Here is a 17,324-nt window from a genome sequence, read left to right as displayed (position 1 = left end):
CATCTGTTTCCAACACAATTCTGCATCCACCCAAAAAGTTCTGCAATGCCTGACTCTATCCTTAAGTTAGACAATTACAACATACACTATAAATCCCAAAGCCTTTATTTGTAAGTTTAACACATTACAGCATTTACTGCTTAGAATAGCGTATACAATAAGGCTGTGATAACTGACTTAACTTTGTTTCCTACTAACTTAAACTTTACCTGAAGGGTCTTAAATCTCTCTTTTAGAAAGACATATCGTAGTCTTTGGAAGGAGTAGGAAGAACTTGGACAGAAACAGGACTGAAAGATTTCCAACTTCCACATTTGGTCCAGGTCCAAAGTGGCAAAGCTGCAGGAGTATGTACAGAGCAAACAACAGAACTAGAGTTGGTCATTAGATACTGCTCAGAAATGACTTTATTATAGTCTCTTGCTTGTGGTGGTGGTTAGCATAGCTCTGCGTACCTGATAATCCATCTTCCAGAAAGGTTAGCATGTCAAATACACTGCGAAATCCAGGAAAACTTTCTTCTCTAAGCCCCAGCAGAACTTACCATTACCACCAGCCATATACGAGATCACCTCAAATGCAACCTACTCACATTTCAGACTTACATTTTAGAATTTCTCTGGTCTGCAATCGCATCAGTTACAATTGCTGTATGGAGAATTCAGTTCTGGATTTAAGCAGTCATCTGACTCAGGGAGGAACAAGAGCCCTAAACTCAGCTACAGAAACCATTTAGTAGTAAGATCAGATATTAAAATTAGGCAAAACACAGACTCAATTAGCAGTTACAATACTCTCACCCCACCCCAAAACTACTGCAACACCAGAGACAAGCCGCCTCCTTACTCTTCTATTTCTTGCTCATTTATTTCACTTTGCCACTTGGTGGCACACCGCAGCACGAGCATGACACAGCGCAAGGCCCTCCAGGAACAGATGACTGTAGGTAGCCTGTTGTTTCAGATTGCTTAAGAATTCTCTTGACTCATTTCAACAGATTTTAGAATATGCATCTAACAGCAGCTGCCATTCTCTTACACTTCATAGGGAATTGTTTAAAGCTGGATTTACACCTACATGCCACATTTTGGCAAAATAAGGCAAGGAATGCACTTAACGGTGAACTACCAGCATGCTAGAAGCCAAAAAACCCAAACTTTGGTAGAGCACTACCAGTGTTCTACTAAGTCTTCTGGTGCAAGCATGAAGATTACCTGTAAGGAAAAATGTTCCCATTGGCACAACCAGTGTAGGACTAAAAGAAAAAAAAACAAACCAAACCAACAACCCAAAAGCCAAACCAGCAGCAGGTTGGCTTGGCCTTTAAAGGCCAGAAACAGGCTGGCCATTCCTGCACGTGACAGGGTCCCTGTAGCTAACCCAGTACGCCCTTGCTGAACACAGGGACTTCTGTGCTGCTTCTCTTGAGGATGCGTTTGTGACTGCAGAAGGGGCTAAAAAAAATCGAGGGGCGGGGGGGATAAAAAAATAATAAAAAAAATCAGTGGAACAGGAATAGGAACAAGATGAGAGAAAGAGAATGGAAAGGAAGAAACGAGAAGACCTTAAATTTTCATAGCTCTGAATAAGAAACACTGTACAAGAGCTTGCATTGAACAGTGATGTTTTCTTCTAGACTCTCCTCCACTGTCATCAGAAGGACTCCATGGAGAGGTCCTGAATTTGTAAGTTTGCTCAGAAACGTACCAAAAGAGGAAAAGCTGAAGTGTTGAGAACTTGTACTAGTTTGGGAAACAAATCCCCTGAAGGTGACCTGGACGGTTCAGTCACAGTGGAGCACCATAATACACCGCATAACATTCAACAGGAGGAGGCAGGTGAGGAAGGTGTTTGGTCATGTGTTCCTTTCTCTGCTGATAGGGACAAAAACAACAAAAAACCAGCCTTGTACAGAATTGTGTGTCTCATCTTCAGGATTGTTAGCTAGATACTCAGAAAAAGATCCAAAACTACTTCTACACTCAGCACAAAACTAGATGGAGTTTGCCAAGAAGGTAACACTGATGACTTCAATCTAACTCTTCTCCAGAGCTGCAGAAATCACACTACTCTCAGACCCAAGTCCAGAACCACTTGGAAACCTATGTGATCTCATTTTTAATTAGGGTTTAGTTAGCTGATTAGCAGAGGTGCTATGTCAATATATAGAAGCAATGTTATGCACAGTCAGTAGAAAGATATTTTGGAAGAAGATAGTCTAAAATTATTGCTTAACCAGGGCACTTACAACCTGTTCATTTTTTCAGGCACCTATGTATCTTCTTTGATTTGGACCATAGTTCTGTTTTCTTGGGACATCTAATCTCAGAATTTGGACCAGCTTTACAAAGAAAAATCCCACCGAATACCAGTGAAGAGTTTACTCACCCTGAAAGGCCGTAGCTTAAGACACACAACACATACTGTAAAGCATGCCAGGGCTGAGACTAAAGCCCCATTTGAAAATTTGCTAGCCTGTGGAACAGACTTCTTGCACTTACATGATTTTCATAACTCCAAATCTACTCACTTTTCTCCAATTTGGAAGAAATACCTTATTGCATTTTGCCAGAGGAGCACTGAGTTTAGGACTGACTGAAGATCAGTGATACAGAAAAGCGCTCGCTTGGACTGACGTGCTTGAGTTTGAGACTTGAACCTGTGATGTTCTGTGACCCCATCTAGGGAACACAGAGGCAGCGTCTTGGCTAAGAGGTTTATCTCCAGACTGCTTCCTGACAAGAAAGGAGCAGGATTCCCGACACATTACTTAATCAGTGCTTTATCTTATTTATCTCTCAGAACTGTACAATTCCTTCCGTTATTGTGAAACTTGACTGCCTCCATGAAAACCTAATGCACCGATGAGGTTAAAAAAAAAAACGTATCTTTTTGCAAGAGCAAGGGAGAACACACGTGCATGTTGTGTTGTTCTCCTGTAGAATACTGCACTTGGTCCTATCCATTTGCACCACATATATCCCCATCCTAAAAAAAGTCAGCTCACCAAAGTGATTGAAGGGCAGAATTAAGTCTCCCTTCCAAATTCTATCACTGGTCTTAACATAACACACTATGCGATTCCAGCCAAATTAGTTTCTTTGTTCCTTAAAATTAGGAAAAAACCCCTTCTACTTCACCAAGAACGCCAGAAGTAGTTTTTTCAAAGTGCTTTTGAGTTCCTCACATGATGAACATACTCATATTGTATAAAACAGAAACTGGGAGGTGACCTGATTATTTTTAAGTAAAAACAAATATGAAAATGAAATTGTTAGATGAAAATTGTGTTTAATTACAGTGGTATGTACCAAGCCACTCCTGAAAGCAAGTGCATCAGTGCTACTGAGCAATATATCAAACCTAGGCAGAGATCATTTATTCTGTTTCGATTCCAATATAATTTGTTCCAAAACATCTTTTGCTTAATCCAAGTCTACTTTTCCAAAACACATACAGGCTATACCTAGTTTTGAATTATTACTTAAAATTAAAAAACTTGTTCTTAAACATTTTGGCTTCAAGAAAAGACAGCTTGTGAATCCACTGACAATCCCAGATTATGAACGTCAGTTTCGAAAATCCTGTCACCACTTCTCTCAAACTCTTCCACAGATCAAGCCAAATCTATGTTTCTAAGTTAAAAATACAAAAGATATGAACTATGTTCTTATAAAAATGTAAAAAGCTAGTTAAAATTACATGTTTAGATATTTAATCTCTGAAGAATGGAGTATAGCAGCAGGAACTTAAATATAATAAGAACTATCAACAATAAATACAAGAAATTAGTGCAAAGATTGCAATAGAAGGATTCTTGAGTACAATGAGAATATAAAGAGACATTCTAATTTGTACAAAATCCACCCCAACTCTGTATACAATCTCTTCTATAAATACAGCCATAGAAGATGAAATGCTTATTCGCAAATAATAGTTATTAAAAAGTGTGCTTTATTGGGCTTTTCACTCGTTCTCTTGGCAGGTGTAGTTTGCAGAAGTCTGTAAAGACAAATTTCCATAATTAGATATTTTAACTCCTCCAGAAGTTACTTTGTAAATACAACTAACAACAGATGCGGTACATACTTGATTTCCACTGAAAGCATTATTAGCACACTAAGCATTGTAACAAATCCATCTGCAATTAGCAATTTGTAAGCGGGTGACAATGAGGTAAATTGTAAAACAAACAAGCAAAAAAGTCAAAAAAGTTTGCCACAAATATTAAACCAGCCGTTTACCTATAGCGGAGCATGAAATTGGCTGTGCATTGCTATTGCCTGTTGAAGTTTTTCCTCTTTGGCTCGTCTACAGTGGCAGAGCTACAAAGCAAGACACAGAAAGGGTGAATTCCGAAAGGAATTTTTTTTATAACGCATACTACAGTTTCTCTTTAATGATTTAGCTACTTTGCAGGCTCTTTAAAAAAGGAAAGTCCTGTGAACCACCCTTCAGCTTCAGGCTGAAGAGTAACTGTCTATATTGATAACATTATTCCATCCATAATTGCTTACAGGAGAAGAAATTGTTTCCTACGTTATGAAATGCATTTATTAGGCATCTTTAAAGAAAGGTACGCTACCCAGTAAGTTGCTCTTGTCACAGCATGAGCAAGAACGGTGGGTTTTGAACCTCAGTTACTTATTTGGTGATAGCCATCAACAGAATAGTTAGTGTAAGAAGTTTCATAAGTTAAACATTAAGGTTGCTTAATACAACGTGTCATTCCATGTCGATTTACCAAATTTAAAACGGTCCATGTGGCTATCTTCCCTGTATCATACAGGATATAGAAGAAAGTGGCACAAAAATATCTGCAACAACGCAGGATTAGAGTCTAATGCAGCTCCCACCTTAAAAATACGTGCCTTCAGAATGCAGTTATATTCTAAATAGACTGAAGCCAGACACAGGTTTATTTTTCTCCTGTTGAAGCTTACTAAAGTACTGTTCTGAATCACAGGACTGCTCAAACTCTAAGCCTTAAATTTAATCACTACATGTTGTATATCTTTCAGATGAGAATGTTTTGTATATTACATACCGTTCGCTTTTCCATGAAACTGCTAAGGAAGTCATCTATTTCTGTTTTGCCTTCCAAGAAATCTTCTGCAATAGTATCAGATTCCTCCTCAGCTTCATGAGCAGCTACTTTAAGTCTGGCCTGCAGAGCACTGGGACTGCAACTCTAAGAAAATAAAAGCTCCTATGTAATATTAAACTCTCCATCAAAAACCTACATTTCCAGGAAGAAGGATAAATGACTATATAAATATGCAATATTGTGAATAGAGCATTATTATCACAAAAAAGCCTAAATGACCAGATGAAGCTTCATCTCCAAGAAACAGCATAGCTTCTTAAACTAGAAAGGATTCAACGTGAGAAAAGAGTTGCTAGTTTAGGTCTTGATTCACAATCGCTCTCACAAATGTATAAAGCTTTTCAACTTTTACCCTACACTGCAGAAAGCATCCAACTTGGAAATCCAGCAGGTTCTCCAGTGCACGATTTCTGAGTAGAACTAGCATTTCAAGTGTCCTCAATAAGCAAGGTCTACTTTTGAAACTCAGTAGTGAACATCAGGAGTAGAAAAAGGTAAAAGAGTACTTACTGTTCAGCTTTTAAATACCCTTGAAATGGCTGTGGCGAGGAAGACATGAAAGGAAAAAGCACCTCCTCAAGAAGCAGATAGGCTGCAAATCTAAACCACTATACTCATTCTTCTGTTCTTATAAACCTCAAACCTTACTTCTGTTTATTGCATAGAATTTCGTTATTTTGCCTCTAGTAAGTTTGGGCAGTTTATCAGGATGTGATTCATGTCTTCAGCAGGAATCTGTACAGAACCAGAACTGCAAACTCAAGATCTTTATAGATGTTAGATGCTTGGACTACCCTTCATCTACCCCATGAAAAACATTTTTCTTATGTACTGTAAAATTGTAATGTAAGGAGAAATTTCCTGTTAAATTAATCTTGTGCAAAATAAGGAGAATTTGCTCTAATACAAGATGACTAAAATTCACACGCAGTATAACTGAAGACTTGTCTGGAACTTTGAAGCAGAGATAACAAGAAGTACCATATGGCGCACAGTAAACATCAACACATGAAGATCCAGCACATGTGGGAAACCAGCACAAAAATCCAGCTGTGAGCAACTCCCCAGCTCTGAGCCTCCAAACCATCATTAAATTGGACAAGCAAATCTAACTTAGAAAAAAGAAAAGGTAATATAGCAGTGGGGCATTATGTCCTGTTCTTAAGAAATAGAAAGTTTCTCAATGCCAACTACCTTCGCCCACCTTAAAGCCAACCTACATCACACAGAAAGGAGGCACTAGGATTTTCAAGTAAGGAAACAATTCATTTAGATCACTTATGAAATCATTGTTTGCTGTCACATAACTTTTTGCTTATTATTTCATATTTTGTTACTTTTTGGGCATTTTGAAATTCAGGTACTATGCATGCTGGTTTGATGGAACTGTTGTATTCTCAGGCGACAAGTCTTGCAAATCATGAAGATTTCAGTGCAGAACTTGGTTTATGAGAAGTTACATCTTCTAACGCATATCCTGGTAAAACACTAAGGAATTATTCTCCTTCCCCAAATAGCTTTCTCAAGTAATCACTTTACCCTATTTGCGCTTTAGTACGTGCAAAGTTTAACAGCACATATAACGTGTTGCCCAAAGTAAGCACACCTAGCGAATCACAGAATTTAAGTTTCTAAAGCAATGGTTTTAATAATTTTAATCTGGTACAGTTTTGCAAGCTCGTTATGTTAAATGGGTACCATTAATTAACCAAGCCTTCCTTAAAAATCATTCTATTCTTAAAATTAGTTTCACTCAGGATTGTACTTAAAAACAGCTCTAAATGCTCCTATTTTTGCATTAAAAAAAAACAACACCCAACCAAAAAAACCCAGTAGTAGTGCAAGTGTTTTGCTTTCAAACTGGTTGGTACTTCATTCCATTTTATTTCATACTTGATATGAATCTGTTTCATATAAAATTAGAGTTTGACCAGAAGACTATGGATAAAAATACAAATAAAATACTTCAGTAAAACTGAAGTATTCTTAAAGGATAATATAATATAGAGATTATACCTCACTAAGTTCATGCTGTCTTTGCATCTTTTTTTCAAAGGCTGCTTTCATCTGTGTGAGTTGCTCATACTGGAAAGAAGAAGAAAAAGAACGTTTTTTCCCCTGATAAAAACAGAATATTACAACTAAAATTTCTGAAAAAGATGTTATTGTTCACTTACTTTATCCAGCACTGTCTGTCTTTTTGCCTCAAGACTAGGCTCCAGCAACAAGTTTTTTTCTGTAAAATAAAGTCACTATTACTACTTTTTTTTAAAGGATTCAGCTTGCAGAACACAGCCAGAGATGCTAATATTTTGACATCTTACTTGCCAGCTCTTCGATGCTTTTCACTAGCTCGTCTCTGTCACTAATGACTTGCTTCAGCTGTGGTAGAGTCACAAACTGCTCCAGTAACACTTCCTCTTGCTCATTCATATCAGTCAGCTGTGATAGACTACATTCAAACAGAAAGAAAGCAGATAAAACAGCAAACATTACATGTTGCATTACTCATTTCTGCCAAAAGTCAAAAGTTTGAGGCATTTATTGTGACTTTACAGATACACAACACTTGACCACAGGTTATTTTTCACCTTTCTCCTGGACTGTGGGCTCTACTATCTGCAGCAGTGAGCTTAAAAAGCAGTGTGTTAAAAACTATCTCTCATTTCAAGCCTTAAATGCTTGAACGCTTCCTAAAAAGTGTTTTTTTAATGCTACTATAGTAGGTTGACCCTGGCCAGCTCGCAGGCACCCACACAGCTGCTCTTTCAGTCCCCTTCCTCAACAGGATAAAGGGCAAAAGCTTGTGGGGCAACGTAAAGAGAGGGAGATCACTTACCAATTACGATCACAGGCAAAACACACTCAACTTGGGAAAACTTAATTTAATTTATTGCCAATTACAGTAAGAGTTGGAAAGACAAAAACTAAAACATCTCACCCCCTTTTTCCCCAGGCTCAACTTCACTCCTTCATTCCCAACTCCTCTACCTCCCCGCTACCCCAAGCAGCACGGGGCCGGGGGGAATTGCAGGTGCTGCAGTCACTCCGTAACAGTCCGTCTCTGCTGCTCCTTCCTCCTCACACTTCTCCCCTGCTCCAGCATGGAGCTTCCAGCATGCTCCAGAATGTAATTGGTGAACCAGTCTAAGGCCCATTTCCCTGTCCTCCTTCAGAAGTCACACTTATTGTATTAGTAGAAATGAAGTCCCAGGTAAGGTCCCAGAAGACAGCAGGACACCAATAGTCAGGAAAAGTAAAAATAAATACTCGTTTTCCTGATGTTGAATCCTAAAGTAATGATCCTGCTGAGAAAACCCTAAACAAGGTGTACATTTGAATACCAGGCTGGCTTACTTTCTGACTCTACCTGAATTTTGGTAAGTCATAGTTCTCCTGTTTATAATTTCTACAAAAACCTTTCAGTGATGTATACAGACTTTTGACAAAAATCAGATACAGACCAGTAGTAATTGCCTCTTAATGACTACAGAAAGTTTTGTTACCTTCTGAAACTTTACCTTAATTCTGAGAGTTCTGGAAATGTATCAGGAACATCAGGCATCTTGTAAGTAAATCCATTCTGAGCAACCTAAATGGAAGTTTAGAAATGCTTAGTAGATTTTTGAAGAGCAATTTCTTGACCTAACCTGATTAATCTAAAATTGGAGGTGAGTATTTGCCAGCAACAAGAAAAGCAGGAAAAGCAGTAAGAAGCAATAGCACTAGTGTCTGAACAGAAGACGTCTCAACTCACCAATGGAAACAAAATACTCGGGAATGTTTGGGGTAGCACGTCATAAAAGATGAGTCAATTTTGGAGGAAAATAATTCTGTCTTGCTATTTTCTCCATTTGACAACACTTGGATGACCCAGGAAACACACAGGAGAAGTATAACTCAGGGAAGTGAGAACAGAGATTGACATTTTGATCTCTTTCATGTGGTTTTTAAAGCTGTAATTGGCCCAGAATGCCAATCGCAGCCTGGGCTGCATCAAAAGACGTGTGGCCAGCACATCCAGAGAGGTGATTTTCCCCCTCTACTCTGCTCTCCTGAGACCCCACCTGGAGTACTGTGTCCAGCTCTGGAGCCCTCAGCACAAGGACATGGACCTGTTGGAGCGGGTCCAGAGGAGGCCATGAAGATGACAAGAGAGATGGAGAACCTCTGCTGTAAGGACAGGCTGAGAGAATTGGGGCTGTTCAGCCTGGAGAAGAGAAGGCTGCAGGGAGACCTTAGAGCCCCTTCCAGTACCTGAAGGGGCTACAGGAAAGCTGGGGAGGGGCTGTTTGCAAGGGCATGTAGTGATAGGACAAGGGGCAATGGTTTTAAACGGGAGCAGGGCAGGTTTAGATTAGACATTGGGAAGCAGTTCTTTACAACGAGGGTGGTGAGACACTGGCACAGGTTGCCCAGAGAGGTGGTGGAGGCCCCATCCCTAGAGACATTCAAGGCCAGGCTTGATGAGGCTCTGAGCAACCTGATCTAGTTGAAGATGTCCCTGCTCACTGCAGGGGGGTTGGACTAGATGACCTTTAGAGGTCCCTTCCAACCCAACACATTCTGTGATTCTATAATAATCCCTTGGGAAAAAAAGGTTTTAGACAAGGAAAAAAATGTCTGTCTTCACGGAACGTAGAAATCTTAAATTCTACAAAGACAGAAAAGTGTCTTCCAGGATTAGGAAAGTTTTTGTTTCTAAAGACAAGATTTGATGAAAGACTAAACATTTAGATACAAAGTTTTTGGAAGACGTTCAAAAAAACCCTTCCAGAGTGCATCAGTGAGAAGGAGTTTGTGAGTATACACATAGAAGATCCATGAAGAGAAACTATTTTAAGCTTGAAAACGAGAAATAAATACTCCACACATAAAGGCTTGAGATTACACATCGTTCTCACCTGATAGGTTCTGGGCAGGAAATCCCATATAGAGACAAGGGTCTCATTTCTCACTTGGCTGGAGAAACAGTCACAGCTGCACTATGGGGGAGTGCAGCTCCAGGAAAAAAATATATTCAAAGATATTTAGCGTAACACTAGTTTCACTGAAACTCAGAAAGACAAACTTGTTGCTCTGACTTCAAGTTTGTTCTAAAAAATTTTTCATCAAAGCCAGAATGACAGTTTCATTTTCCTAGTGCTGGGAAAACCATGAAGTGCAGTCGCTCAGACCGCTCCCTTGAGTTTTGCGGCAATTCCCTGTGTGCTCTCGAGGGAACTTACACCCAGCGTCTGACAGCTTAAGCAGCAAAACTCAGTGCACAGACCTGAAGCACCGCTTCTGCTGTCGGAACGGGCAGTGGCAGATCAGCAATCAAGCCGTAAGAGGGAGCAGCGGGCTTGTCTGTAGTGTAGCTTGAAGAAACTGATTCAGCAACAGGCACGGCTGCCATAGTTCTGTTTGGTTCTTGAGGTGGGTACAGAGGAAGAAATGGAAACCCCTGAGGAGCATAAGGAGGCATTCCAGATGGTTTGTTGAAAAGGCTAAAAGCAAACAAACAAAAAAACACAACCATGAGTAACCAACTGCTTACAGCACATTTCTTATCATTTGAATTATAATTACTAGACCACATGCAAGATATAAGATTGAACTTTTAAATCACCATAAACTTTGCGTTTTCTGTTCTCGGTTACTTCCAACATAGTAAGTCTACTCTATGTCTTATACTGCAACATAATATAAAACTCCATTGAACTATATTCTTGTAAAGTAGCCAAATACACACTCACACTCTTAATTATAAGAAAACTACTTCTCAAAAATTTATGATTAAAATTGTTTCCATTTAAAAGTCCTGAGAAATGCATCTGTGTCACACATTAGTTCTTATTTACAGTACAGCACTTAACAGCTTGGGCAACACACACATAATGACTTCTAAACAACAGGAATGATTTTTTTTTTTAAATTCACAACTGCAGCTGCATTTAAGCCCAGTATCATTGTCAGCCACGAGAACCACAGCTGTACTGATAAAGCTGTAATATCTCAGACCACTTCTGCGTATTTAATACAATTATTTAAATTGTACCATTTCTGTTGCATAAGCTGCCTGTAAGCCTGGGAGATTATGAACAGAATATTTAGAAACACAACCGCTTGGCAAGTCAAGTGAAATCTGGTGTTTCTTCGCAAAACAATCATGTCCTCGCACATGAAATCATGCACGGGCAGTGAATCTATGTCTCCCAACACATCCACAACAATATTCCTGTTCCTGCCCTCCTAATACACGGTTTCATCACTTTTTTAAAAATGTAAGTTTATACGCATAGCTGGATTCATCATGTTTATAGATACTTACTATGGAAATGACGTTGAGCTAGAAGCCAGAACTGGAGGATTCTTCCAAAACTCATCCAGTAAACTTTGAATAATTTTTCCAAGATCTGAGTGCATTGTAAACTGGTAAAAACAAAAAACAAAACCTAATGCAGAAGAAAAATTATGCCTGAAATCCAATAGTTCCAAAACATGCTGAACTTCACTGTTCATTATACCCACACGGCAGTGCGGGATACTATTTCAGAGACATAACAGCTAACATAAACTGTGTGTACCTAAGCTCCAAATAAAGTGATAAAGCCACCCAGAACTGAACAGGAACTACAAGTCTTTTGTACATTCCATTATCAATAGAGAATCAATCAAGTACAACATTTCTGATGACCAACCAAAAAAAAAAACCCACCTTTGTTACCAAGTTACATTTGGGAAATCAGAGAAGGGGAGGGGTGTGTGCACTAAGATTTGACACAAAAAGCATTAATTGCTTTCTGAAAAAGGCATAACCTCCCCTCCACCCCAAAAAACTATCACATCCCTGTTGGCAGAGAAAAGGGGAGGAAAAAAAAAGAACAAAAAAAAGAACAGCACATTAAAATCCTGAATACTAGAGCTAAAACCTTGACATCTTTCTAATAGGATTAGGTTAGAAAGAACTGTGTTACAAAACAGTCTTAAAGCATCCCTCTCCCTTATTTGGGATACACTGTAGAGAAATAAGAAGTGTGCCACTGGCATTAACAAGAAAAGCTATAGGAACTTTCTAAGCCACCACAACTTAAAACAGTTCTAGATATAGGGAATACTCAACTCAGTAACGGCAGAAGTAAAAGAATAAATAGTAGTATACAGAACGCTACTGAATTTTTGTTTTCAGACCCTTCAAAATACAGTTCGAGAGGGAGTATGATCTGCACTAGTCTTTTTTACCCGAAGTCTTAGCAATAATCTAGTGTGACATGTATTAAAATTGCTATTAACAGTAGATATGTGTGAAGCTACAAATTATACATACATTACTGATTAGTGGACTGGTCACATATACTCCCTGCTTGTCCATTAAATGATGTCTCACAGGTGGGAAAACACTGATGACTGGTTTTTCCTGAGGAAACTGAGGTGGAAGCAAGCTGCAAATACAAGAATAACCATTACTACAGCTATATCCCATGATAAAGTTTGCATAAGAAGGCTTCTTATGCACAAAAAAACCCCCACAGTAGTACTATTAATTACATAAATTTAATTTTCTACGAGAAGAGTTATGGAGAAATACAGAGCGAATGAAGCACACAAAAGGATTACTCAGCTACAAATTTAGAAGCCAGACAGATTAGAATACCAGACTTCATAGAACTGAAGAGAGCATTTACTGGGCAAAACTGTAGTATCACAATGAATCAATTATGTCCACAGTGAAAGATAAAGCTGTAGCGTAACAAGAATATTTTCTAATACAAATGTTATTACTACAAAGACAATGCAGTGTAACCTGCAAGAATATCAGGCAAGTTATCAGGCTAAAGTAATAAAAACCACTTGTGAATAGAATACTATCGACATTTGCCACAGCAAAAGCACCCCCCAAAGTAAATTCACATGGAATGCTACAATGAACCACTTAATTTATGATCCAGAAGCTTCACTGGGGTAAGAGTTAGGAGTTACAGCAGATTAGTAAATTACTAATTAAGTTTATTTTCAGTTGTAGGGGATTCAAAGTCATCAGAAACTCTCAAGCATTTTCTCCTACCTAACTTCAACTAAAACCACACAGGTATCTTAGGAGCTGAGCACAGCAAAACATAGTTTTGCTTTCAGCTAAGCATCTGCATCTTGTACAGAATTAGTTTCAATCATAACACTACAACTACTAATGCAAATCCAGATCATAGTTCCTGAAATTAGTTATGAGATGGGAGCCATTTATGTTCTGTTACTACTTTTTTTGAGAACAATTTTAATTTTTCAGATGTGCATAGAGATACCTGACTCTACTTACATGTTAATATTAATTGTCAAGTTGTTTACAGTGAACGGCAGGCGATATTCCACATCTTTCTGGATTTCTGCAATGCTGTCAAAGAAGAAACTGTTAGCATCCAGTTCATGCTCAATATAAGAGCCCAAAGTCTAAAAAAAGGCACAATCTCAGACCTTTGTATTTAGTTTAGTTTTGGAAAGCCTTGTAAGAATAATTTTGAAAATGCTGGAATAAGTTAATATGCTTCAGAATGCTATATTGAATATTAAGATTAAAGCAAAAAACAGTAGATTCAACTTTTAAACCTCATACACAATCACAAGCAATGGAAATACAGTAGGAGAAACTGCTCACTGACCTGAAAACGACTTATTTTTCTCCACTTAATGGCTTAATTTAAGAAACATCAGTCTTAGAATCACATCAGTGATTTTTTTTATATACTGAATTTTATCTAATAAAACATTTACTTTGCCAAGGCACTACACTTGGTTCACAACCCAGTATTGCTCTGCAACACTGCCTACAGACCAACATTTAGAACATACATTACATTAGGCCGCGTTCCTCAATAGATTAGCTTACTATTTAATAGTAGGTTTTTTCCAAGTGCACCAACTTCTATGCACACGTATTTTCTAGAATAGCTACTTGCAGGAATGTCAAGCTCTGTAATCCTGTGACACTCAAGACACAGACCTCCATGAAAGCATTGAGTGAAAAAACATGTATCTTATGAAATCCTGTAAGACCGAATCCAAATTTCCTTCTTCTGGAACAGGTAAGTTACCGAGAAAAGTCTCTACATCAGCTGCATTAATAGGAAGCTGATTTCAATACTCAAAGCACTCTACAATTTGTATGCACAGCAAGACTGCTTTGAAAGACGGCTTCCCAAGGAATGCAGAGGAGGAGGAAGAGAAGACTTAACTCAGAACTTCTGGACAATATGAACATACCTAAACTGGGACTGGGAGAGAAGGGAGGGCAGAAAATTAGCTCCATCTTATAATGCCTCAGTCAAAACAAATTTAAAAAGCAGACCGATTCCTCTTCTACATATTTTTCCTGCCTGCACCTGGTTAATAATATGCTTCTCCCTCACCTCTCTAAGGCTCCCTTATAAAGGGACGGAACACAGCTCCAGTTGGGAATAAGGCAGCTGGGTTTTCCCAGAAAGCCTCTTTGCCCCCAACTTCAGAAATGCCCCTCCATCCACTGCCAGGCACACTCCATACCATTACTTCACTAAAAAACCCAAAACACATTATCTGCAAATGTGCATTAAGTGTAGCGCTAGGAGTGTTTTATATCCCTGCAAAGCATTATTTGCACATAGAATTTAAAACTCAAGTTTTCAGAGCTTCGGGAATAAATGAAGTAAGACACAAACCCAGCTATGCACCTTGCTTTCCACAGTCCGACCTTATTCCTCTCACAGACAGCTCAGTATCTGCTCTTTACCTGTGAAATCACATGCTGTTTGAAGAAACTATCAGATATCTTCAGCACAGAATTCAAATCAGAGTTTAGGGCTCTACTGTGACACACCACACACTGAAATCACCACCTCCTCATTCTTAACTGAAGGAATCTCCCTGGAATCTCTCGTGCACATTCCTGCCCTGTAATCATCTGTCATGCATTTTAATAGCCTGCTACAAAATCCTTGTGAGAAGGGCATATAATTATGCTCCACTCATGTGCACAACCTAGGAACTGAGGAGGAAGAACAGAACACGGAGAGAAAAATGAGAAATCCATAATCTCATTGAGCTGTCCAAACTGTTACAACTTCCTTTAAGCGAAACTTCAAACTGATAAACTTAGTTGTCACTTCCCCAGGTGGGAATGGGTACACTGGGAAAATGGCACATTCTTAACTTTAGCTAGAACAACAGCAAATATAAGAAAATTGGTATTTAAACACAAAAACTTGATTTTAAGCTCCTAAGCCATGAGGTATCCTGAAAAGGAAGATTAGCTACTTTAATGAAATTAAGATCACACATACCTGTGCTTTTACAACCTAAGACAACAGAAACCAAACTTACCTAACTTAGGTAACTACACCATGCTCAGAATTTTATTTTGAGCATTTCAGTGAGGAGCATCTGGGATACACATAAATGAATAACGAAACGTACTTATCAGACAAAACAACCACTAGAATGACATTTATTTAATCATTGCTTAGGAAACAACGCTGTTGGGATGCTTAATGCATACTCCTATCCCATAGAGCTGCACTTCTATGGAGTCCTTAAGCAAGCACATCAGTCCCACCCAAAAAAGCCTTTGCACTTTTCAAAACTTGCACAAGTACACAGACCTTTTTAAAAGCACAGAATTTGAGGCACTATTACTCAGATTTATTCTGTAATAAGTATTTCTTACGAAAACTGTATGCTTTGCCAGAATTTACTCTCCCACTTGCCCAATTTTTTGTTTTTTACGCCTATCGTCAACAGAGACCAGGTAGGCTAGTTTACAAGGCTGTAAAGTGACATCTGAGCAGCTACCATCTCCCTACCGTCAACTCCATTCCTGGCTGCATTCCGTCTCTGCGTATGCTTGCTATGCTCAAACTGGTGCCTGCACAAACAGGCAGTAAACCAGTTCAGCAAGCTGACTTTGACAAAAACTAATTGCCTTTTTGAGGACTCCGTAGTAGGGGAAAAAGGGTAGAAATAAAAGGCTAAGTAAGGCCAGCCCAACAAAAGCTTCAAGTTAGGTAAGCTGCTGCGTACCCACAGAGACAGCTTCTTAGAAATGTGAGACGCCTTTCAAAAATATTTTCAAAATTGGTCTGAACAGATTTAAGCTTAAGCAAGCAACAATACCTAGCAATACTGCCTTACTTATGTTTCCTGCGTGATAATTCACAAATATTAGGATAGCGAATGAAGTGCAATTATGAAACTTGGAAATACAATCAGTTTCTCTTTCACTCCTACTCTCAAGTCTGACATAACAGAAAATATTATCTTTTCTTTTTCTGGATCACTTTTGGAGATTTCTATCATTCTGCCTCAACAGACAGGAGAAGGAATGCTTACACATTCACAGAAAATATAACATGAAATATATGGAGTGTAGCTCTCCTTTTAAAAGATGAACACCTTCAAAAGATTAAAATTTAGGCAAAACGGATCAGCATACTGACAAGCTAGAGTACCTCGAGATAAGGGAAGATGTTTTGCTGTAAAAGTGTGGCTGTTGAACAGGAAAAGAAAACAAAACACTTGCCTCTGGTGAGCGTCTACATAAACCAAGTTACCAGGGAACAGTCAGTTATTAGCAAGTCAGCTCTGTACACCAGATAAAGAGGCTGCAGAGCCAGCAGGGCTGCTACGCCACTGCTGACAAGACCCCTGCGACGCACAGCTCCTTTATACCTTATGTTTTATTCTTAACTTCTAAAGAACGACGCTTCCTGTTTCCAGAAGGAGGCCTTTCTTTATTCCAGCACACGCCACCCGTCTCTCTTTGCAGACTTTAAACCCCATTAAATCACTCAGCTGATGATTCCATCCCCCCCCCCCCCGCCTTTGTCCGGCCTGCTCCCCGCTCCTCACCCCCCCGCGAGCCGGCGGGACCCAGCCGAGCCTCACCGGCGGATGCCGAGACCGAACCCCCGTCCCTATGTGGGGACACACGATGCCCTCCCGCGGCGCGGCCCCACAGGCCCCGGCACAGGCCGCTCCCCCCCGTCCCCCCACCCTCAGCCCGGCCGCCGCCACTCACGACGCGTGGGCGCCGCGCAGGGACTCGATCTGCCGCTGCTTCTGCTGCTGGAGACTGGTGAGGGCCGAGCCGCCGCCCTTGGCGAGGGGGAACAGCCAGTTCATCCTCCCTCCCTCCTCCCGGCGGCGGCGGCGGCACCGCGGCCCGGCCCGGCCTCCTCCCGCCCCGCCGCCTTCCCCACCTCCCGGCGGC

The 17,324-nt window shown here is 39.7% G+C and overlaps 1 protein-coding gene across 2 annotated transcripts; it reads right to left on the bottom strand.

Annotated features, from left to right (window-relative positions):
• Nucleotides 1-82: 82 nt before the first annotated feature.
• Nucleotides 83-17,276, bottom strand: VPS37A (VPS37A subunit of ESCRT-I). 2 transcript variants are annotated; one of them, XM_063336212.1, is made up of 12 exons: nucleotides 17,133-17,276; nucleotides 13,404-13,470; nucleotides 12,417-12,531; nucleotides 11,421-11,521; nucleotides 10,380-10,596; nucleotides 8,629-8,699; nucleotides 7,432-7,559; nucleotides 7,285-7,343; nucleotides 7,124-7,192; nucleotides 5,048-5,191; nucleotides 4,245-4,325; nucleotides 83-4,002 (listed from the first exon to the last, which is right to left on the bottom strand). In XM_063336212.1, exons 3-11 carry the CDS (start codon nucleotides 12,459-12,461, stop codon nucleotides 4,245-4,247), a joined length of 915 nt encoding a protein of 304 aa, XP_063192282.1. In that variant the 5' UTR covers nucleotides 12,462-12,531; nucleotides 13,404-13,470; nucleotides 17,133-17,276; the 3' UTR covers nucleotides 83-4,002. The 2 variants fall into 2 exon arrangements, with proteins under 2 accessions (XP_063192282.1, XP_063192283.1); XM_063336213.1 differs by having other exon boundaries at nucleotides 13,404-13,478; nucleotides 17,133-17,270.
• Between the last annotated feature and the right edge of the window lie 48 nt (nucleotides 17,277-17,324).

Source organism: Chroicocephalus ridibundus, chromosome 5, assembly GCF_963924245.1.
Source record: "Chroicocephalus ridibundus chromosome 5, bChrRid1.1, whole genome shotgun sequence".
Classification (NCBI taxonomy): Eukaryota; Metazoa; Chordata; class Aves; order Charadriiformes; family Laridae; genus Chroicocephalus; species Chroicocephalus ridibundus.
Note: the sequence above shows the minus strand (reverse complement) of the source record. Positions and strands in the feature narration are given on the sequence as shown.

Excerpts from the sequence above, each read along its gene's own strand:
- VPS37A (XM_063336213.1), bottom strand. The coding sequence starts at position 17,236 with ATGAACTGGCTGTTCCCCCTCGCCAAGGGCGGCGGCTCGGCCCTCACC. Across the intron at positions 7,560-8,628 it reads CCAGAACTCTCAGAATTAAG|TCTATCACAGCTGACTGATA; the intron begins GTAAAGTTTCAG and ends GTTTGAATGTAG. Across the intron at positions 7,344-7,431 it reads AAGCATCGAAGAGCTGGCAA|AAAAAAACTTGTTGCTGGAG; the intron begins GTAAGATGTCAA and ends TTTATTTTACAG.